Source organism: Babylonia areolata, chromosome 1 (assembly GCF_041734735.1).
Source record: "Babylonia areolata isolate BAREFJ2019XMU chromosome 1, ASM4173473v1, whole genome shotgun sequence".
NCBI classification, from domain to species: domain Eukaryota; kingdom Metazoa; phylum Mollusca; class Gastropoda; order Neogastropoda; family Buccinidae; genus Babylonia; species Babylonia areolata.
The window spans coordinates 68,205,848-68,230,452 of NC_134876.1; the positions used below are offsets into that span (position 1 = coordinate 68,205,848).

Here is a 24,605-nt window from a genome sequence, read left to right on the forward strand (position 1 = left end):
GTAACCAGTTGGTTTGGACAGTGAGTGTGTTTGTGTGGGTGGTGGGGAGGTGTGGGGGTTGGATGAAGGCGTGTATGCACATGTTTTATACATGTTTGATATACATATTTGCGTTTATTCTTGTGAAACTATGCAAGCATCTGTATTGCTGACTTTGCAGATTCCATGCTGATCTGACAGAGACTGTAAAGATTCCATGTTGATCTTCGAGAATATACCAACAAAACTTAATGCCATATCATCTTTTGAATCGTTTGTGACAGGCATCAAATCTGGAGCAGACACCATGATTTTTGAGGGCACAGAGATCAAGTTGGACCCCACCTGCTCTGTCTTCATCACCATGAACCCTGGATATGCTGGCCGTTCAGAACTGCCTGATAACTTGAAGGTCAAATAAGATTTCTCTTTTTAAATTGTGTTAGTAAATGTTTTGAGGTAGATGTTAAAAAATAAAACAGAAAACAAACAAACAAACAAAAAAGAAGAAAAAAAAGCTAAAACCTACTTGCTCTTCAGTTTAAAAAAAAAAAAAAGACCTATCAGTCAACCCACCCAAATGTTTCAATACAACAATGCATAGTAGGTTTACCATCTTCCTCTCTTATTAGACTACAGAAAGTACAGAACAGTGCTGCACGACTCGTCCTAGCAAAAAGAAATCTGATTATGTCTCACCTCTTTTGCATCAGTTTCACTGGCTTCCTATAGAGTCCCGCATCCACTATAAACTAGCGACACTTGCCTTCCAACATTTTGATAAATCTCTTCCCCCGTATCTCTCCTCTGTGCTGGAAATGTATGAACCATGTAGAACGCTGAGATCCAGTTCTGAACTGTTACTTAAAGTCCCAAGAACTGATTTAAAATTTGCAGGGAAACTGTCTTTTAGTGCTCAAGTACCCCAAAATTGGAATTCTTTGCCATCATTCCTCAGAAATGCTCCTGATCTCCAGACCTTCAAGTCAGATCTGAAAACGCACCTTTTCCGCAAACATTTCTGTACTCAGCATGATGGATAGTCCAAAGTCTGTTCGCCACATGGAGTTTTATGCTAGAGATATTTATACTCATGTAATCCTGTTTTAGTGCAGTTGCATAGTTGGGCGCGCATGCGTGCATGTGTGTGTGTGTGCGAGTGTGAGTGTGCGCATGCATGTATGTGTGTGTCTAAAAAATGTGTGTTTTTAAGGAATGTATTTCTTTTTAATCTAAGCATTATTTACTTGATATTTTTATTGTTTGGTGGATCATGCTTTTTTGACAGTATAGTATATAATAATATTTTATAGTATCATTTGTATGTGTTTGTGATATTTGACTCCTTGTGTAAACAAAGTGAGTCTATGTTTTAACCCGGTGTTCGGTTGTCTGTGTGTGTGTGTGTCTGTGTGTCCGTGGTAAACTTTAACATTGACATTTTCTCTGCAAATACTTTGTCAGTTGACACCAAATTAGGCATAAAAATCGGAAAAATTCAGTTCTTTCCAGTCATCTTGTTTAAAACAATATTGCACCTCTGGGATGGGCACAAAAAAATTTTAAAAAAGAAGCCAAATTATATGCAAACTGCATTTACTGTTATATTTATATTTTTTGTATTCTCTAAACTTGGCACTTTGATCTGATATTCTGACACAACAACAAGAGCAGTCATTATTATCATTTTTTGTTCAAACAGGAACTTCTTTTGCTAAGCATGGAAGTTTGATTTATTTTGCAAACGTTTTGGTGCAGATAATAAAAAATGCTAGGGGACTTAATTTGCTTTAAACTGATCTTTCTCATCTTAAACATTCCATTTGGAAATTATACTCAATACATAAAAAGCTTGTGTGTTTTACTGTCAGTGTACAGGGCTTTCACTATGTTCATTCGCCCAAGTGGTCTTTTTCGGAAAATACTACATCTATCTAGATCTAGAGAAAACGGCTAAATGTTGCAGTGTGATTGCAGCGATAGCCACGTCTGCTTTACCGCAGACTTAAAAAGAATTTTTAATTGCCCTTAAAGATTTTTTGAATGCCCAAGATACACCAGAATAATATGATTTAAACAGCGTTCTCACTGCGAATACCGCAATTGATTTATCGCCCTTTAAAAAAAGTATGTTCAAATATTAAATTTTAGAACGTAAGTAAAGGAGCCATGATAGTGTAATGGGTAAGACAGTTTCTTCTCACCTGAAGCTTTATAATTACAAATACAGAACACATTTTAACGATAAGATTTTTTTTTTAAGTGTATCACAAGTGAGTCTTGAAGGCCTTGCCTCTCTTGTTTCAAGTTGCTTCTGTGTGAATTTACCAGGTATTTCAGGATGCAATGAAAGACATTGCCTTAAGCCTTCATATTGTTCTTTGGGAAGGGTTTGAAGGCGAATTTCTGTGTTTACAGACAGTAAAGTGACATTCATTCTGATACTGACCAATAAGAGAAAACCAAAGACAAAAATCTTGTATCATTTATGTAATTCTGTCCAACTCTCATGATATTTGGATTCTGCTGTGTGCAGGCCCTGTTCCGAACAGTGGCCATGATGGTGCCAGACTACGCACTGATTGCTGAGATCTCCTTGTACTCCTGTGGCTTCGTAAAAGCGCGACCACTGTCAGTCAAGATTGTGGCCGTGTACCGACTGTGCTCTGAGCAACTGTCATCGCAGCATCACTACGATTACGGCATGAGGGCTGTCAAGTCTGTGCTGACTGCTGCAGGAAACCTTAAGGTTGGTAAATCTGAGTTTGTTATGTTCTGTTTGATTGACTCATTTGTTGTCAGTGTGCTTGCTTTACCTTTTTTTTTTTGTTTTTTTTGCAGTTCCTCAATATGTTGTCAAATCGCAGTGACCACAGAAAAAGTAAGCTGTGCTCTTTAGAAAATGAGCTGTTTATTTAAAGATCAGGACTGTGAACTCCTTTGTGTTTTACTCAGATCACTGATTTATGAACGGACCTTCAAGCTGTGTGTCATAGCTTTGTGTCTGCCTCAGTCTCCAAGCTGTGAAACTGTAGCAAAGTCATATTGATCCTGCTGTATTGTTTGTGATGTTTAGGTATTTCTCAAAACTTACAGACCTGTATCAAAACTTTTTGAGTGAGACAGGGAGCCAGTGGAGATGTTGTAAAAGAGGAGTGATATGCTCAGATCTTTTCTTTCTGAGGATGAGTCGGGCAGCAGTTTTGTATGCGCTGAAGGGACTGAATGGATGAAGCAGGCAAACCAGACAATAGAGAATTACAGTAGTCAAGGCGAGAGAGAATGAGAGAAACAACAAGTCTAGATGTTGCATCAGTGGACAGGTATTTTTGGATGGAACTGATGTGCCACAATTGACAGTAGCAGGATTGACATGTCAGACTGATAAATTTTTGCATGGACAGTGTGTTGTCAAGGACAACGCCGATGTTCCTGACTGAACTGGAAAGAGGGATGGATGTACTGACAAGTTTGATTGTGTCAGTTTTTGTTTAGTTCCTATGATCATTGCTTCAGATTTGTTCGCATTCAGTTGTAACTTATTTAGAGTCATCCAGTTTTGTATGTCCAGGAAGCAGTTGGATGTTTCTTGCAAGAACAACCACAGTTTTTCAGGGGTATCACTCTTCTGGAGTTGAGTGTCATCAGCATAAGAATATGACTGACAATATGGCGGTTGATAATTTCAGCAAGAGGAGCAGTGTACAGTGTGAAAAACACAGGGTTCTTGTCTGGTGTTAAGTGTGTACCGGGCTATGATCTGTGCCTCTGTCAATGTATTTATTGACTTGTTGGTAAGTTTGTGTGTGCATCAAAAGCCTGTGTTAGCACACATAGGAACACACAGTATAACCTGAACAGATTCAGCTTTCACAGTCCCCCTGCTGAAACATCCATCTGTGTGTGTGTGCTGACAGCTGAAATATCCGGACGAAGAGGAGAACATCCTGATGCTGCGATCCATCATCGATGTCAACTTGCCCAAGTTCTTGAACCATGACCTGCCTCTGTTTGACGGCATCACCTCTGACCTGTTCCCGGGTGTCATACTACCCACACCTGACTACGAGGTGCTGGATGCGGCAGTGAAAGAGAACTGTGCCAAGATGAACCTCCAGTGTACTGACTTTTTCCTGGAAAAGACCCAGCAGGTGAGTTCATAATAATAGTTGTGGACACAACAGAAGTTGGTTGTGGTGGTTGGTGATACTTTCTTGGTGTTATTGTTGTATCAGAACTTGGATTGCAGTAGGGTAACTCTGCATTTTCAAAACCTCATGCCAGCTTTGTGGTGTGCAAAACTGTCATGTGGAAGTAACATCTGTATGTCATGTGGAAGTAACATAATCATTGTTTAATTCAGTAGTCCTGTTTGTAGTTTGGTTGACTAAATTATCATGTTAGGTCTCATCAGTTTTTTGGTTTAGTGAATACAGTGATGATTCAGACAGTCAGCATGTCTTATTACATTTCTTTTGTGTGTGTGTGTGTGTGTGTGTGTGTGATCTTGATTTTTCTTCATTTGGCTGATCAAAAATACTTGACCATATGGTGTATTTACAGGTTGTGGCCAAAATGTTCAATGAACAAAATCACAATTCTGGCAGTGAAATCATTGGAAATACAGCTGCATCCTCTCATTGTTGATAATTCTTAAAGAAACCAAAACCTTCATCAAGTTTTTTAAAGTTTTGATTCAAACAAGACAGTGGATGGAAATGAGTGCAGGTAAACAACTCTTCTGTCAACAAAGTGACTTTAAAAATACAAAGATTCTTAAAAAATAGGAAATTTGTGGGCCTCATCACACTTCTATGGCAGTGAATTTCCTTCCATGATGTATGATCAAGAAACACCACCCACAATCTCCACCCCTGTGGTGCTCCCAGTTTGATGCAGGAGAAAAACCACAATTCAAACGTCTCTTGAAGCTGCCAGTGAAGGGTGACATATAGTTTCATTTTCTAGGAGGCATCAAAGCGTGAGGGCTGATCCATGTATGCAACACAACATCACATCTGATTTTTTGACTCACTTATGTAAACAAAATGAGTCTATGTTTTAACCCGGTGTTCGGTTGTCTGTGTGTGTCTGTGTGTCCGTGGTAAACTTTAACATTGACATTAAAAAATTTTCTCTGCAAATACTTTGTCAGTTGACACCAAATTAGGCATAAAAATAGGAAAAATTCAGTTCTTTCCAGTCATTTTGTTTAAAACAATATTGCACCTCTGGGATGGGCACAAAAAATTTTTTTTAAAAGCCAAAATATAGTCAAACTGCATTTACTGTTATGTTTGTATATTTTTTATTCTCTAAACTTGGCACTTTGATCTGATATTCTGACACAACAACAAGAGCAGTCATTATTATCATTTTTTGTTCAAACAGGAACTTCTTTTGCTAAGCATGGAAGTTTTATTTATTTTGCAAACGTTTTGGTGCAGATAGTAAAATAGGGAAATTACTCTGTAATTAATGCTAGGGGACTTAATTTGCTTTAAACTGATCTTTCCCATCTTAAACATTACATTTTGAAATTATACTCAATACATAAAAAGCTTGTGTGTTTTACTCTCAGTGTACAGGGCTTTCACTATGTTCATTCGCCCAAGTGGTCTTTTTCGGAAAATACTAAAATCAATACGACGAGTGGACTTTATAGATCTATTGGCTGAGCCCTGAAGGTCATGGGCAAAAATCAGTTGCGTACACATATTTATACACATTCAAAGCGCATGCTCATATTCTTCGCGAATGCGAACGACGCCATTTTGTTTCAAGTTGTTGACCTGCCCGTTCAATCCTATATTCAATGGACAATACACGATAACATGTGATGGAAAGTTGGAGAAGGAGACCATTAAATATTTATTCAAGGAAAGATTTGTGAACGCCTCATCACTTACTGGATTATGCCCCATAAAAATATCCACAGAATCAGTCGGAATTCACAGTTAAAAATTGTAAACCATGCGAGTTAATACCCTTGAATTGATGAAACGAAAAAATTTCCAGTCTTGACTTTTCTCAAAATAAAGTCCTTTTCACTTCATACGACGTTTAGAAGTACTTGTACTTGGCTCTACCTGTTATTAGTTTAACAAAATACTCAATTTTCATATCAACTTTAAAACTATAAAACTAGAATGAACATAAAAGAGAAATTGAATCGACCGTGTCATACTACATTCCCGGCGGGTGTAACTAAACTTGTACGTCTATCTAGATCTAGAGAAAACGGCTAAATGTTGCAGTGTGATTGCGGCGATAGCCACATCTCCTTTACCGCGGACTTAAAAAGAATTTTTAATTGCCCTTAAAGATTTTTTGAATGCCCAAGATACACCAGAATAATATGGTTTAAACAGCGTTCTCACTGCAAATACCGCAATTGATTTATCGCCCTTTAAAAGAAGTATGTTCAAATATTAAATTTTAGAACGTCAGTCAAGGAACCATGATAATGTAATGGGTAAGACAGTTTCTTCTCACCCGAACACGCGGGGTTCAAATTTGGTTAGGACTTTTTTTTTTTAATTCTTTTTTTAACCCAAAGCTTTATAATAACAAATACAGAACACATTTTAACGATTAAATTTTTTTTTTTTTAAGTGTATCACAAGTGAGTCTTGAAGGCCTTGCCTCTCTTGTTTTTTTTTAAGTCACTGATGCCTGACCTGCGCACAGAACCAATGTATTGGTCAGACTTTGAGAGCCTACCCTAGGTTTGTTTGAAATAAAACAATTGAACAAAATGATAAACATTATATTCTAAACCTGACATTCAACACAGGAAGAAAACAAAATGACAAAAATATCTGGTAAAACAAGGAGAAAATAGAAGTAACAATACCTAATAAATAATTAATCTTAATTTGCACCTTATGCTGGGGGGAGGGGATCTAATGCCGTGTTATTTATCAGTATGTTTCATTGGTCACCAGATAGATCAGTTTTACAGTGATCCTGCATTTCAGATCTACGAGATGATGATCGTGCGTCATGGTTTCATGATTGTCGGAGAACCGCTGGGTGGCAAGACGTCTGCCTACAAAGCCTTGGCTGGAGCGTTGGGTGACATCCACGAAAAGGTCAGGACTACAAGCTTGCCTACTTAAAAATACAATATGATATGGTGCGATATGATATGATATGCAGAGATGCCAACTGTTATGATTTGGTTGTATTTTGTTACTGTCGATGGCAGTTTGTTCTGCCTCCCTGTGGGGATGCCGGGGGTCTTTCAGTATAAATAGCATACCCGCCTTCTGGAAATTCTGTGCTAGAAATTTCCTCTTTTCTGTCACTCTCTTTGTTTCTGCCTTTTTTCTATCTTCACTGTTGTCTCCTTTTTCTGCCTTCCCAGTCCATTCCCCTTTCTTTTTCAAGCAAGCCTTGACATTTTTTTCTCTTTTCCGCAGTCTATGATGTACTATCTGTGCTGTTTTGCTCTGGCGATTAGGTAGCGAGATGTAAACACTGTAATGGGCACTAGCTGCCCATTCTGCAGTGTTATTTGCCTATATGGCCTTTTTATGTATTTTTTGTTTGGCTTTGAAGTATTGTTGTTGTTTTTTTCCTTTTTTCTGTTTTTTGTAATCAGGGGATGATAAATTAAGTGGAATGGCTGGCGTCCTCAGCATAGCCTAGTCTTATTTGCCATAAAGAGCTGAATGGTTGGGACACTGTGTTTTGTGGGTTTGTCTTAGTGGTTTTTTTGTAAATGTGACAGTTTTGTGTTGACATGGTTGAGCATTTGTATGGTTTGACTGTCCTGATATGGCCCTGTGCGGTTGGCTGGACTATAAGCAACAAGAATAAGAATAAGTTTGTTCCGACATTACGCCAGTGTCAAAATTGTTTCGACGAGTTCATTTTCAACTAGATAACATTACCCAGATGTTATAGACCTATCGATCATAAGACCAGGGCAGTCACTACTAACCTTGGTCTCACTTGATGATGCTCAGCTAATCGCGTGCATGTTTACATTGAAACAGCATTGAGTGGACCAATCAGCTTAATTGTAACAGTTACACCGTGTTGCAGGTAACAAGGGTTGGCATATCTGGATATGATACAATATGATAAAATACAATGCAATGCAATACAATACAATACTACACATGAACATAACAAAGGTTGAATTAAACAGTCAAAAAGTGAAACATTAAATGATGGAGTCTCCCGTCGGTCCGACAGATGAGTAGGCAGGCAGGCTTATCTGTTGGTGTGTGTCCTCATATGGGAGAAGGGGCCGATTCTGGATGCGCAGCACTTCCCACAGGTGTTGCAAGGGAAAATGTCTCCAGAAGTTGAGCCCTGCTTCCTTCACTCACGCTTTTCCTTAATGGCCAGCGTTCTCTTGTTTTCAAACGTCTTTATGCCACTAGAGCACAGCATCCTCCAGCAACAGCAGTCAAGGGCATCAGTTTCCCAGGAAGCAATGTCTATGTCACAGGCTTTGAGGTTTGTCTTCAAGGTGTCCTTGAAGCCCTTGCAGGTTCTTCCAAGTTCACGGTGGCCTTCCTTCAGCTGGCCATACAAAAGCATCTTCAGGATCCTGCTGTCTGTCATGCGGACAATGTGTCCTGTCCAGCGTAGCTGGCACTGGATCAGCAGGCTTTCGATGCTGGGCAGGCCGCTCCTCTCTAGGACCTGGAGGTTGGAGACCCTGTCTTGCCACTTTATGCCGTGGATCTTTCGTAGGCATCTCTGGTGAAACTGCTCAAGTTGTTGAATGTGACGGCGATACGCCGTCCATGTTTCACAGCAGTACAACAAGGTGGTCAGCACAACAGCTCTGTAGGTTTTCATCTTGGTGCTGAGCCTGATGCCTTTGTTGTTCCACAGCATGTTGAGTCTGCCAAAGGTGGAGCTGGCCTTGGCGATGCACAGCGTCGACTTGTTGACTGACTTGTTCTCTGTGTCATTGATCTTGATTGCAGGTGGGGGGAGGCACTGGCGTTCTGTGAGCTAGCCGGTTGGTACATGGACTCGGTCTTGCTGAGGCTGATGGTGAGTCCAAAGCGCCTGCAGGAGGTTGAGAACCTGTCCATAATGAACTGCATGTCCTCATGGGTGTGTGCAGCAAGCGCACAGTCATCAGTGAAGAGGAACTCTCTCATCAGTGCCTCAAACACCCTGGACCTGGCATGCAGTCGCCGCAAGTTGAAAAGTTTGCCATCTGTGCAAAACTGAATGTAGATGCCCCGGTCACAGTCTTGGAAGGCGTCAATCAGCATGGCAGAGAAGAGAATGGAGAACAGTGTGGGTGCCAAGACGCAGCCCTGCTTCACTCCATTTACCACAGGGAATGGATCCGACATATTATTTTCCTGTACTCTTGCCTGCATGCCATCGTGGAAAGATGCAATCAGCTGGATAAGGCTCTCTGGGCAGCCGAACTTTAGGAGGATCTTCCACAGACCATGGCTGTTCACCGTGTCAGAGGCCTTAGTCAGGTCTACAAAGACCATATGGAGCTCCTTGTTCAGCTCATGGCACTTCTCTTGCAACTGGCGTACAGCAAACATCATGTCACATGTTCCCCTGCCTGAGTGGAAGCTGCACTGTGCTTCAGGAATGACTGTGTTGGAGACATAGTCAACCAGTCTGTTCAGTATGATGCAGGCAAAGATCTTGCCGGCAATGCAGAGGAGAGAGATTCCACGGTGGTTATTGCAGGATGTTTTGTCTCCCTTCCGTTTGTAAATGTGGACAATAGAAGCATCCTTGAAATCCCCTCTCTCCCAGATAGACTGGAACAGGGCGGTCAGCTTGTCTGTCAGCACCTCGCCTCCATACTTGTAGATGTCAGCCTGGATTCCATCCGCTCCTGGTGCTTTTCCTGACGTTGTCAGCTTCAGGCGCCTTCTGGTGGGAGGGGCAGCTAGCGAGTCATTGACTGGTAGCTGTGGGAGGGCTGCAATTGCCTCATCAGATACGGACGAGTCCCTGTTGAGGAGGGTGTTGAAGTGCTGTGCCCAGCGGGCAAGGATGTCTTTCTTGTCTGTCAGGAGGGTGGTCTGGTCCGAGGCTCGGACAGGGGTTGATCCTGTGACTCTCAGCCCATACACAGCTCGGCGACCATCATGGAAGGTCTTCATGTTGTGAACATCAGCAGCGGACTGAAGCTCTTCGGACTTTCTATCCCACCAGGTGTTCTTCATCTCACGCAGCCTCTTCTGTACGAGTTGCTTGGTTTGCAAGAGCTGGTTCTCCTTCCTCTGGCAGTCTTTATCAGAAATGTGATCCTGATGCTGTATATGCAGTGTGTTCAGGAGCTGGGAGATTCCAGAGTCAAACCAGTCTTTGTGGCTCATCTGTACAAAGCCGAGTGTGTCAGCTGCTGCTGCGTACACAGCATCTCTAAAGGTGCTCCATACCTCTTCTACATCAGTCGATGCAGGAATTTCTTGGAGAGCTACCTGAATTTGCTGTTGCAGCACGTCCTTGGTGATGGTGGTGTGTCCATCGAGATTGATGATGACCATTGTTGTCATCCAGCTGGGGGATGGGGGGAGGGTGGTGGTGGGGTGGGGGGGAGGATGCTCATGAATCTATCTGTGAATGCGCAGATGGCTGGATAGTCCAATCTGCGCACGAAATGTTCGCTTACAGTTGGGGCAGACAAAGACAGGCATACCATTGTCAGGGAGCTTGTTTGCCCGTGACTTTCTGGCCTGCCTCTTCTGAACAGCTGCAGCAGTCCTGTTGGCTTCGCACAACTTGGCGCCTTTGTGCACAGCAGCGCGCCGTTTGTCACGGTCCACTGCAGATTCCTCCCAGGAGTCAGGGTTGATATCAAACGCTTTCAGAGAGACTTTCAGAGTATCTCTGAAGCGCTTCTTCTGACCTCCGTGTGATCTCTTTCCTTGTTGCAGCTCGCCATAGAAGAGCCTTTTGGGCAGCCGATGGTCTGGCATGCGTGCCACGTGTCCAGCCCAGCGAAGCTGGGACTGCATCAGGATGGTGAAGATGCTGGGAAGGGTGGCTTTTGCGAGCACCTCTGTGTCTGGGGTCTTGTCTTGCCACTTGATGTTCAGTAGCTTCCTGAGGCATGTTGTGTGGAAGTGGTTCAGCTTCTTGGCATGTCGTTGGTACACTGTCCAAGTTTCGCAGGCGTACAGTAGTGTGGGGAGAACTACTGCTCTGTAGACCTTTAGCTTGGTCTCAAGACTAATGCGTCTTCTGTTCCAGACATTTGCATTGAGTCTACCAAAAGTTGCGCTTGCTCTTGCAATCCTGACGTTCACTTCATCGTCGATGGTCGCATTTTGTGACAGTGTGCTGCCAAGGTATGTGAACCACTCCACCGCACTGAGTCTCTGACCGTTGACTGTGATGTTGGGCTCAACGTAGGGTTTCCCTGGGGCTGGCTGATGGAGAACTTCAGTTTTCCTCGTGCTGATGGTAAGGCCGAAGTTCCTGCTGGCAGTGGCAAACTTGTCGACGCTGAGTTGCATGTCAGCTTCAGATCCAGCGTTGAGGGCACAATCATCAGCAAACAAAAAGTCTCTGATGATGTCTGTCATGACCTTTGTTTTTGCTTGAAGCCTTCTGAGGTTAAACAACTTGCCATCTGTTTGGTACTTTAGGCCGATTCCAACATCACCATCTCTGAAGGCATCAGTAAGCATTGCAGAGATCATGAGGCTGAACAGCGTTGGAGCCAGGACGCAGCCTTGCTTGACACCATTTGTGACAGCAAAAGGAGCAGATGTTTCGCCTTTGTCCTGGACTCGAGCCTGCATGCCTTCATGGAATTGGCTGACCAAGGAAATAAATTTCCGAGGGCATCCGTACTTGGCCATGATCTTCCACAGTCCCTCTCTACTCACGGTGTCGAAGGCCTTAGTGAGGTCGACATAGGTGGAGAACAGATCAACATTTTGCTCCTGACATTTCTCTTGCAGCTGCCTTGCAGCAAACACCATGTCGGTGGTTCCGCGCTCTTTCCGGAATCCACATTGGCTCTCAGGCAAATGACCTTGGTCAAGGTGTGCTGTGAGGCGGTTCAGTAGGATCCTGGCAAGTATCTTGCCTGTGATGGAGAGCAAGGAAATGTCCCGATGGTTATCACAGGCTTGCCGGTTCCCCTTTCACTTGTACAAGTGAATGATAGATGCATCTTTGAAATCCTGGGGGATCGTCTCTTCTTTCCACATGAGTGAGTACAGCTGATGGAGATAGGGTGATAGGGAGGTGGTGGATGTTCAGCTTCCTAGGGGGTTTCTGCCTGGCTGGTTGGAGCTTACGTGCAAGTCTGATGTTCATCTTGCTGCGTACCAGGCGATGGTCCGACCAACAGACTGCTCCTCTCATGCAGCGTGTAATGGAAACATCACCTCTGTCCCTCTGCCGGACAATCACATAGTCCAGCATGTGCCACTGCTTGGAGCGGGGGTGCATCCATGTGTTCTTGTACTTGTCCGCTTGTTGGAAGAGGGTGTTGGTGATGGTCAGTCCATGCTGTGCACAGAATGAGAACAAAAGCAGTCCGTTGGAGTTGCACTTGCCAGTGCCATGCTGTCCTAGGACTTTTGGCCACGAGGAGAAGTCCACGCCGACGCAGGCATTGAAATCCCCAAGGAAGATCAGCCTGTCCTTTCTGTCTACCGCTGAAATGGTGTGGCTGAGCTCCTCGTAGAAAGCTTCTTTGATGTCAACAGGGTTGGTCATTGTCGGGGCATAGCAGCTGATGACTAGGGTGAAGCAATTCTTGGACAGCTTCAGACGCAGGGTCATCAGCCTGTCGTTTATCCCACATGGAAGGCTGTCAAGCTGTCGTGCAAGTTTGGTTCGTATGGCAAAGACCACGCCTGAGGTTTTTGGGGTGCCATCTGGCTTCCCAATGCAGTAGAAGGTGTAGCCCCTCCAACTTCCTCCAGCTGGGTTTCACCCGCAAACCTGGTTTCGCTCAGGGCTGCTATGTCCACCTGGTAGTGATCAAGCATTCTAGCAATGAGCGCTGTGTATCTTCCTGGTCTGTCGTCTCTGTCTAAGAGGGTGCGAACATTCCAGGCACCCAGAGTCAGGGCATGACTCCTGGTTCTTTTCTTTTGTTGTTTTCGACCGCTATTGTTAGATGTCCAGGTAGGTGCAGTTTCTTACTAGGTACTAGGTGAGGCAGGCTTTGTTTGGGGATCCCTTTATCTCCCCTTCTCCATGTGGGGAGAGCAGTGCTGTCCCTAAAAAGGGCTGCTCTGACACTGTGGGAGGATACGGGCGCCGCATCTGCCCCAGTCTACGGCGGACGACCATCACCCCACAGCTGCCTGCGTGCAGAGTCGTGACTAGGAACTGCCAGCAGCATCCTCTGCCTGCCCCTGTTACCACTTCTCCATCGCCGCAGGGCTTGGGAAAGCTGGGTGTTGAAGGGCTAGCTCGTCATTCCGACATTAGCCTGATTGCCTGACCAGCACAGGTGACTTTTTTTTAGTGAGGAGGAGTTGTGCAGTCCCTTCCCCACTCTCTTGCCTACCGACACTCACAGTCCCACAGGTGCAGATACTGCCATGTGTAGGACGGCCTTGGCATGTCAAGGTTTTTTTCTTCGGAGCTCCATCTCCTAGGGGGACTTCCAGCCAAGGATAAGAGCTGCCCCTGCCCTTTGGTCATCCTCTTCTGCCTTCACAGCCGTTGGGAAAGGTTTCCTCCTCCGCCTGGTCCATCGTTGGGAGACTTCACATGCGGCATGTAGTACTGGGCATGGTACCAGTAGCAAGGGCTATGCCCCTGACCTGACACTGAAACAATGAAGCTGAATAAAAACATGAGAGTAAAAAAAAAAGAAACACAGCAGCTTGATTTATCATTCAGTGAGAAAGTTTTGTTATGAACTGAACACGTTTTAAGAAAACAGCTTCAGTTTCTCAAGGAGGCGTCACTGCGTTCAGACAAATCCATATATGCTACACCACATCTGCTTGGTAGATGCCTGACTAGCAGCATAACCGAACGCACATTGTCAGGCCTTGAGCGCATGCATATATATATTTGTGTACCTATCTGAGTGGATTTCGCCTGTAGAAGTTTGCCAGATGAAAACACTCAAGCTGCCATGGGTTCTTTTTCAGTGCTCAGAGTGCATGCTGCACATGGGACCTTGGTTCATAGTCTCATTCAAATGACTAGATGCTCAGTTTGATTTTCTAGTCAAACCTGGGAGAAAGGGCAAGAGCGGGATTTGATTCCAGACCCTCATGGACTCTGTATTGGCAGACAAGTGTCTAAACCATTCTGCCACCTTCCTCTCTTCTTTGAGAATAAGGTACACAGTTGTGAATTTCTCATTATATGGTGATGATGTGCCTTCATTATGCTGTCTGCTGTCCTTCATGTTTCCTCAGTTTTACACCATTTACTTTTGTTGTTGTTGTTTTTTACTCTCAGCTGTTTTGTTCAGTTTTACCCCTCTTTTCGTCTTTAAAAATTTATTTATTTATATATATATATTTTTTAAAACAAAGCTTTGTTCAGTTATACCTCAATCCCATCCTCATTTGTTTGTTTACAGCACTTTGTTTGTTCAGTTTGTTGTCCTGTCCATAGAAAGAACCCTCTCTCTAATGTCTCTAATCAAGAATAATAATCTGTTTTCTTCAGAAGTATACTTTCAAATAACATGTGTACTTATTTGTGAGCATGTCTTCTTGTATATTAGTTAATGTTTGTTTGTGTGTGTGTGTGTGTGTGTGTGTGTGTGTGTGTGTGCGCGCATTTGTTTGCTTGTATGTGTAGTCATGCTTGCATTTGTGCTTATGTGTGCATGAATGTATAAATCTGCATATGCATGTGTGTATACATACTTAGCCCAGTAGCCAGTAGTAGTCTGTATGGGCACCATGAATGACTCTCTGATGAACTCCCTCCGTCTGGTCCAGTCTTGAGCTGTCCTCAGTACCTGATGAAAAGCAGGTTTGTCTCCACTCACTGACGTTATCCTTGCTGTATTTTCCACTGTCTGTCAGTGCCAGGTCTCCTCCCTTTTACAGTGCCTTGCACGATGGTTTTCGCAGGCCCAGTGTGTGTGTGTGTGTGTGTGTGTGTGTGTGTGTGTGTGTGTGTGTAAATGTTTTTGCATGTGTAAATTATATCCATATGGAAGATGTGAATGTGTACGTGTAGGTGTCATGGCAGAAACAGGTGTTGGACTTCTGATCCAGTGTTCACCAGTGAACCAGAGGCCTCCATTTTGGCAAAGTGTTGTATCCTTGGGAAAGGCTTTTTACTCCCAGTTTTCCTCATTTCACCAAGGTTTGAATGGATTCACTTGGGGTAGGTTAAAAACGATGAAAGTTAGAGGATTGGGCCCTGTTTTCCTACACTGAGCCCTGGACACAATGAATATGAATCCGCTGCCCAGATGAACCTTTAGCCTTCAGCCTTTGTAACACATGCAGTGGTGACAGGGTCTGATGGAGGAGAACAAGGTGCAGATCACGGTCATCAACCCCAAGGCTATCACCATGGGTCAGCTGTACGGCTGTTTTGACCCTGTGTCCCACGAATGGTCAGATGGCATTCTGGCCGTCAGCTACAGGGCTTTTGCCACCTCCACTGTGAGTACAACCACTGGATGACTGGGTGAATGACAGAAGTGTGAGCGCTTTGATTTGTGTCAGCCTAGGACTCAGATGCTGCGACACTCACCCACGCACACACACATACACACACACACACACACTCTGTGTGACTTATGCACGCATGCACACACTCACACATGCATGCATGCGCGCGCACGCGTGCACACACACACACACACACACACACACACACACACAGGTTCAGTGTTGGTCTGAAACAATCATTCCGTTATGTGTCTTTGCCTCTCCATCACTGTCTAAGCCATAGAATGACATTCTTAAAAAAAAAAAAAAAAAATCTGTTTTAGTTGCTGCTCTACCAGTAGGCACTCATCATTCCATTTTTTCAGTGTACAACTGCAGATTGCATGTGGGGTTATATCTGTTCATTTCAAATTTTTGAATTTTTATAAATCTATTCAGTGATCATGTTTTCTTCAAAGTTCTTTTTGATCTGTGCAGCTGCAGACCACATCATCACATTTTCTAATAATTATTGCATTCATTCTATATACTTACATAGCTCATTCATCACATTTTCTAATAATCACTGTATTTATTGTTGATGTTTACATAGCTCATCTTTGGCAGATACCAAACTCGAAGCACTTGACAAACACAAGAAGCAATTTACAAACAGTCATTTAGGCAACCAAAGCATTTTACAGAGTCATTTACACAACTGGCTACCTACCTGTGTAGAGCCAACTGAAAGCTGTCTTTATGCGCTCATCATTCATGTCCTGTCTCATTCAGTCAGGCATCAGTGATGCGCACACACACACACACACATGTATATCAGAGTGGATTCTTTTATTTATTTTTCCCAGGGACAACTCTTTTGTTGCCATGGGCTAAGTGCATGCTGCACATGGGACCTCGACTTTATCATCTCATCCAGATGACTGGTGTCCAGACCACCACTCATGGTCTAGTCGAGGGGAAGAAAAGTTTGGTAAGAGTGGGGGATTCAATCTCCATGCTGTCGGATTCTCTCACTTCCTAGGTGTCCGTCTTACCACTTGGCCACCAGGCAAGAGTGGGATTCAATCTCCATGCTGTCAGATTCTCTGGCTTCTAGGTGTCCGTCTTACCACCAGGCCACCGCTCCACGTTATCTTTGTTTGTGCAGACCCCTGACCGCAAGTGGCTGATATTCGACGGCCCAGTGGACGCCATTTGGATCGAGAACATGAACACAGTGCTGGACGACAATAAGAAGCTGTGCCTGATGAGCGGTGAGATCATCCAGCTGGCCCCCACCACCAATCTCATGTTTGAGCCTATGGACCTGGAGGCTGCTTCCCCCGCTACTGTGAGCATGGCTCTCACTGCTTGTTTTGTCACCACAGTTTTCTGTTTGGTACTGGTGACCTGTGCTTGTGTTTGGTACTGGTGCCCAGTGCTTGTGTTTGGTACTGGTGATCTGTGTTTCTGTTTGGTACTGATGGCCATAGTTTCTTTTTGGTACTGGTGACCACAGTTTCATTTTGGTACTGGTGACTGGTACTGGTGACCACAGTTTCTGTTTGGTACTGGTGACCACAGTTGTGTTTCTGTTTGGTACTGGTGACCACAGTTGTGTTTCTGTTTGGTATTGGTGACCACAGTTTCTGTTTGGTACTGGTGACCACAGTTTCTGTTTGGTACTGGTGACCTGTGTTTCTGTTTGGTACTGGTGACCACAGTTTCTGTTTGGTACTGGTGACCACAGTTTCTGTTTGGTACTGGTGACCTGTGTTTCTGTTTGGTACTGGTGACCACAGTTTCTGTTTGGTACTGGTGACCACAGTTTCTGTTTGGTACTGGTGACCTGTGTTTCTGTTTGGTACTGGTGACCTGTGTTTCTGTTTGGTACAGGTGAAGGTTATGTGATGACTGTTTCTGTTTGGCACTGGTGATGGTTATGTGACGACTGTTTCTGTTTGGCACTGGTGATGGTTATGTGTGTGACAACTGTGTTTGGCACTGGTGACAGATATTTGTGTGATGACTGTTTCTGTTTGGCACTGGTGATAGTTATGTATGCTCTGTGTTTATTGTGCTAATGTTGGTGCAGCACATTGTTTTTAGTCTTACAAGAGATAGTTTATGGTTTGGATGGATCTTCTGAGGTATTCCTGCTTTCCTAGCACTATGAGGGCAGGAATGATCAGTTTGTATGACTTGGCGCTCTGTGAAGCTGGACCCATTTGTTGTCAGGGTGAGGCCACTAGCAGCATTTGTGGCTCATCTGTTTCACTGGTTGAGAAAATTGTCTGCACGGGACTCATTACTTCTGTGATGTCTCTCTTGGATTACTGCAGATGCACACACATTTTCTCAGTCTGTCTGTCTATCTGTCTGTCTGTCTGTCTGTCTGTCTCTCTGTCTGTCTGTCTGTCTCTCTCTCTCTCTCTCTCTCTCTCTCTCTCTCTCTCTCTCTCTCACCAGACTTTTCTTACACAATTCTGGGTTGCAAGCATGACAGTCACTTTCCACACCTTTCACACCCTCCCAAGCAATGTTTCACAATCACTTTCCACACCTTTCACACCCTCCCAAGCAGTGTTTCACAATCACTTTCCACACCTTTCACACCCTCCCAAGCAGTGTTTCACAATCACTTTCCACACCTTTCACACCCTCCCAAGCAATGTTTCATTCAACAGACACATGAAAACATAAGAAAGAAGTCTCATGAATGAGAAAGATTATAAATGAATGAATTGATTAATGATTTGAGGAATGAATGCACATTTATAATGTATATTTAACTATCTATACAAATAGGCATTTTCAGAACTCACACAAAAAACCCTCTCAAATTATGTAATGCTCACTTGAATATCCACACACAAAATGCATTTTCACAATCCTCCCCAAATCTGCAGTAAATGTGTGTGAGCTGTGTGAAGGTATCCCGCTGTGGCATGATCTACATGGAACCCTCCACACTGGGCTGGCGTCCGCTGGTCATTTCCTGGATGAACCGCCTTCCCAAAACACTGAATGAAAACTGCAAGTCGTCCATCCAAGACTTGTTTGAACGATTCATTGACCCTTTCCTGTGGCTTATCCGTAAACACCTCAAGGTAAGAAGAGGTGGACTGCACAGGTAGTTGTTGGTTGTGGTGGGTGGGAAATTTGGGATGAATGGAAGAGGGAGCGTACTCCCATTTCAGGGGTTTAAGTCACTTGATACTTTGAAATTTTACTGTCATCAGTTTAGAAGCCCATTTGTCAGGGATGATGGGGAATGGAGGTTAACAGATAGGCCATGCTCTGGTGTCAGAACTTGTTTCATTAAAATGGTTTTCACGTTCCTATGTATGCATTAACTGCAAGGAAAGGGAATTAACTTGTGCAGTATTTCTGGATGTGTCCATACATAATTTGGAGGAAAAACAATGCATTTTCTAACTACAGATATTATTTTAGATGAATGCTAGTGCATGTGTGTGAGCATATGTGTATGTGCATGTATGTGTGTATAGTGGTAGAACTTTCATTTCATGTTTTTTCAAATGTTTTATGGGATGAATGAGAGAATACAGGAGACAGACAGACTGAAAGAGAGAAAGATAAAATATGTGTGTTTTGGTGTGTATAAGGGCTTTAAGTGCAGTCAGTTATAAAAAAAAATTCTTGTCATGAAATCTTGAGCATCTAAAAAAAAAATTGTCTAGTATACCCAGAAAATATGTATATATTTGTGATTATATACGTGTGTCCTTGTAAAGCATACTTTTGTATGTACATAATTTCCATTTGTATCAATAAAGATGTATTGCATTATGTGTATATTACATTGTATTGCTGGGAAAATTGTAACATTTTAAATATGCATATACATACAAAATGCAAAGACATGTCTGTGTACATACATCCACAGGAGCTGTCACCAACCACAGACTCCAACTTGGTGATGTCAGTGATGAACCTGATGGACTGTCTGCTGGATGACATCAAGGATGAAGGAATCATGTCACAGATGGAGGAAATGGATATCATCACCTGGCTGGAAGTGGGTTGTATTGTATTGTATTGTATTGTATTGTATTGTATTGTATTGTATTACTCTTTGTTACAACATATCTCTCTATGTGAAATGTGGGCTGCTCTCCCCAGGGAGAGCCTGTCACTACAGTGCAGCACCACCCTTTTTGTTTTCGTTTTTCCATGCCTGCAAGTGTATTTGTTTTCCTATCAAAGTGGATTTTTCTACAGAATTTTGTCAGGGACAACCCTTTTATTGCAGTTGGTTCTTTTGGGCTTAGCGCATGCCACACACTGACCCCCTCTTTATTATCTCATTCAAATGACTAGCATCCAGACCACCACTCAAGGTCTAATAGACGAGAAGAAAATACTGGCAAGCGTGGGATTTGATTCCATGTGCTCACATCCTCTAGCTTCTCGGGCAGACACATTTCCACAAGGCCACTCTTCCACTGTATGTGGTAAAGGATGAAAGGAACACAAAGTAAAATGCTGCAGCAGGGCATTTTGTGAGAATCAAGAAGTTTGAACACATAAAGTCCATTTTAACTCACTTAGTACTGCCAGTTAGCTCCCCTGACTTTCCCCACAGATGACCCGTTTGTATGGGTAAGAAATAAAATCGCTGAAAAACAAATGTTAGAATTTATGAACTGAAAACTTCCAGACTTATCAGTAACATAAAGAGTTAGTTTGGGACAAAATATAAAACTTCCTCCCTTCTTGTGCTATCATACATTGAGATGATGAAAGTATCCATATTTTTTGTTCAAAATTTGCACACTGATGACTTGTAAATGAATCCAAGAAAGCTCAAAGAGTTTGAAACAGATTTAATTCATAACGTTATATAGCTACGATTAGGCCCCTTTATCAAAATCTGTTGTCTGCCTTGTGACTGAGACAAAATGGGTCAGACGCCATTGTTGACATGCACTGTTCACGTGAGCCAGTCACTGCGAAAAGAAGTCCTGCTCACAAGCAGTTACACACACTGCATTTATTGGTTGCAATGGAGAGTGGAAAGGTCAGTTAAAATATTCTTAGCTTATAATGTCATTATGGAAATTAGGTGGTACTCCAAAAAATTAAAACTATCCAAAGGAGAGCAGTTTGAAATGGATATCTTTCAAGAGTCCCGCTCAGGGCCCTTCATCTGAAATGGTTGTAAACAGTAGGGCCCTGATCGGGACTCTTCGTCTGGAGTGAGTTAAAAAGATTCCATTGGCTTCCTGTCTTGAAAGATATCCAATGCAAACTGCTCTCCTTTATGTAGATCCAAGACATAAGATCTTCCCTCTGTATATCTGAGGTTTTTCTCTTTCACAAACCTTCTCACCCACAGAGATGTGCTTCAAGATGTCTGACTGATGTCCCCAGGTCAACTGACATTAATGCAAAGCAATATGGTCAGCAAGCCTTCAGGGAGTCGATTCTGGAGAACATTAGAAAAATGTATTCTCATGTGCTTCCAATGTTAACTAAAGTCATGCACATTTTTTTCGTATCCTGTCTAAATCAGTTTCATTGTGAGTGTGATTGTGAGTGCATGTGATTGTGTTGGGGGGGGTCGGGGAGGGGGGGTGGGGGGGGCTTGTGATTGTGTGTGTGTGTGTGTGTGTGTTGTCTGCTGTGGTTGTTTCTATCTCCTGTGTGTTTGTGTGGGGTTGTGCTGTGAAGACATAACCTAAATGTGGAATTTTTAACGTGCATTACATAAACCAAGTTCATACAAACATACAAAGCTGTAGACAAGGGCACCAGGAATCATCAGAGACACTGAAGCATGAATATATGGGGGATAATTGTGTTGCTTGAATTTATCATCTGTCCAGAGTTTGAAATATGCTTATATAAGTTTTTCACAGTAAGTTGATCACATGTCTTTAGACAAAAGGGTTTCAAGATTGTTATTGGGTTTTTTTGACACTTCTGTTTTCTTTTTGATAAAAAAAAGGATTGTCAAAACATTGGTTAGTTTCTAATTTAGCTTTAATGCTCTTTGTTCCAGAGCATGTTTTTCTTTTCTCTGACTTGGGCCTGTGGTGGCAGCACTGACGATAATGGCCGCATCAGGTTCGACAAGCTTCTCCGAGAACTAATTGGTGTGAGTCATTGTATGTGGCATTGTGTCACTGTTACCTATACGGGCAGAACAGGTTGTTTGTAGTCTTTGTTTTGCATTGAAACGAAAACTTGATACATTGCTATTAAGAAAATTTAAGACTGAAATAGAATTTCACTTTGCATAAAGGATTTAAATGGGACACAAAGTGAAATAGCACCATGCTTTGAAATTTTGGCAAATGGGTAAATAAGTACAGAACCATGCATTAAACTGGACACATCTGTGCTTTAAAACAACTGTATAGGTTTAAACTTTCAGCTTGGTGCAACATAGGGTACTGTCATATTGGGCTTGACTGACTAGAAAGGAAACAGAAAGAGATCAGACGTGACAAAGCCAACTTCCAGGATTGCTCAGTTTTTGAACAACTGTAGGAAATGACAGATGTTCTGTGGTTCAAACCGCAGGCCCATCATGTTTATTGTTTTCGAAAGCTGTGACAGTTAAATTATTGTCTCTGCAACATGTGCTTTCTTTGGGCATGACAGATGGCAAACACGCAGTTTCCCATTAGCATTCAAAACTTCAATCTGTGTTGTTGACGTTTCAGCAGCCTGTTTTAACTCTTCCATAAACTTCAGTTCAAAATTATATGGAGCTTAACCAGACTCCTTAAGAGCACAGTCGTTGCACATTTTGTTTTTTGGGTTTTTTTGGTTTTTTCTTTCTCACAAATTTGTTTCGATCTGCTTTACGTCAGAAGTGAAAGTGAGTCTCCATACTTGTGACATCACAACATCATGGAACATGGCTGCCTCCATGACTGCTGTGAGCATCACATTTGAATGAATTTTTTTCTCATGATTCACATTTGTTTGCTTTGAAAAGTATGGACACCATAAAGCCAAACCACTTTGTGTCCCCTTTAAAGGTGTGTTTCTAATAGTGCCATTTTGGTACACATGATTTCATCATGTCAGTCCCTGTTTGAATAAGCTTGTATACATGTGACAAACTGCAGAATTTGCAGAGAGGGTTTATACTGTATGGTCCATGCTACACACAGGGAGCAATGTCAGAAGAGACCAGGAAAAGCCTGGGTATTCCTGAACTGACGGAAGCTCCGTTGAAGCCCTACATGAATGCCTTCCCTCCAAGAGGCAAAGTCTTCGACTACATGTTTCTCAATGAGGTAAGAAACACATATGATCTTGAGAGGTCTGAGGAATTGTAAACTCCATATTGATGTATGTACATAGAGGCTGTTTTCTAAGGTTGTATTTGTTTTAGTTAGATTACATTTCTTAACTTGTAATCGGTGCTTGCATATGTATGTCCCAAAATGCTTGACGTTAGTGTGAGATCAGCATGTTATATGCTGCCCATATTGAAATTATACTAAAAAAAAAGATTATTTGACAAATATGTACAGTTCATAATGGATGGTTGGTTTTTTGACTCACTCGTGTAAACAAAGTGAGTCTATGTTTTAACCCAGTGTTTGGTTGTCTGTGTGTGTGTGTGTGTGTGTGTGTGTGTCCGTGGTAAACTTTAACATTGACATTTTCTCTGCAAATACTTTGTCAGTTGACACCAAATTAGGCATAAAAATAGGAACAATTCAGTTCTTTCCAGTTATCTTGTTTAAAACAATATTGCACCTCTGGGATGGGCACAAAAAAATAAAAAATGAAGCCTAATTATATGCAAACTGCATTTACTGTTATATTTATATTTTTTGTATTCTCTAAACTTGGCACTTTGATCTAATATTCTGACACAACAACAAGAGCAGTTATGATTATCATTTTTTGTTCAAACAGGAACTTCTTTTGCTAAGAATGGAAGTTTGATTTATTTTGCAAATGTTTTGGTGCAGATAGTAAAAAAGGGAAATTACTCTGTAATTAATGCTAGGGGACTTAATTTGCTTTAAACTGATCTTTCTCATTTGAAACATTACATTTTGAAATTTTACTCAATACATAAAAAGCTTGTGTGTTTTACTCTCAGTGTACAGGGCTTTCACTATGTTCATTCACCCAAGTGGTCTTTTTCAGAAAATACTAAAATCAATACGCGAGTGGACTTTACAGATCTGTTGGCTGAGCCCTGAAGGTCATGGGCAAAAATCAATTGCGGACACATATTTATACACATTCAAAGCACGTGCTCATATTCTTTGTGAATGCGAATGACTCCATTTTGTTTCAAGTTGTTGACCTGCCCGTTCAATCCAATATTCAATGGACGTGTGATGGAAAGTTGGAGAAGGAGACCGTTAAATATTTATTCAGAGAAAGATTTGTGAACGCCTCATCACTTACTGGATTATGCCCCAAACTGCCATAAAAATATCCACAGAATCAGTCGGAATTCACAGTTAAAAATTGTAAACCATGCGAGTTAATACCCTTGAACTGATCACAATGAAACGAAAAAATTTCCAGTCTTGACTTTTCTCAAAATGAAGTCCTTTTCACTTCTTACGACGTTTAGAAGTACTTGTACTTGGCTCTGCATGTTATTAGTTTAACAAAATACTCAATTTTCATATCAACTTAAAAACTATATAACTAGAATGAACATAAAAGATAAATTGAATCGACTGTGTCGTACTACATTCCCGGCGGGTGTAACTAAACTTGTAGATCTATCTAGATCTAGTGAAAACGGCTAAATGTTGCAGTGTGATTGCGGCGATAGCCATTAAAAAGAATTTTTAATTGCCCTTAAAGATTTTTTGAATGCCCAAGATACACCAGAATAATATGATTTAAACAGCGTTCTCACTGCGAATACTGCAACTGATTTATCGCCCTTTAAAAAAGTATGTTCAAATGTTAAATTTTAGAACGTCAGTTAAGGAGCCACGATAGTGTAATGGATAAGGCAGTTTCTTCTCACCCGAACACGCGGGGTTCGAATCTGGTTAGGACTTTTTTTTTTCTTTTTTTTTAAAAGCGAAGCTTTATAATAACAAA

At 42.3% G+C, this 24,605-nt stretch overlaps 1 protein-coding gene across 1 annotated transcript in view; it reads left to right on the top strand.

Annotated features, from left to right (window-relative positions):
- Positions 1 to 24,605, top strand: part of LOC143286198 (dynein axonemal heavy chain 7-like) — a 126,956-nt gene that overhangs the window by 31,056 nt on the left and 71,295 nt on the right. The window contains exons 16-25 of the mRNA XM_076593833.1: positions 264 to 391; positions 2,516 to 2,728; positions 3,897 to 4,130; positions 6,960 to 7,073; positions 15,399 to 15,548; positions 16,705 to 16,887; positions 18,470 to 18,646; positions 19,447 to 19,578; positions 21,565 to 21,660; positions 22,688 to 22,813. Of these exons, the coding sequence (XP_076449948.1) occupies positions 264 to 391; positions 2,516 to 2,728; positions 3,897 to 4,130; positions 6,960 to 7,073; positions 15,399 to 15,548; positions 16,705 to 16,887; positions 18,470 to 18,646; positions 19,447 to 19,578; positions 21,565 to 21,660; positions 22,688 to 22,813 (1,553 nt within the window). The remainder of the gene's footprint in view (positions 1 to 263; positions 392 to 2,515; positions 2,729 to 3,896; positions 4,131 to 6,959; positions 7,074 to 15,398; positions 15,549 to 16,704; positions 16,888 to 18,469; positions 18,647 to 19,446; positions 19,579 to 21,564; positions 21,661 to 22,687; positions 22,814 to 24,605) is intronic.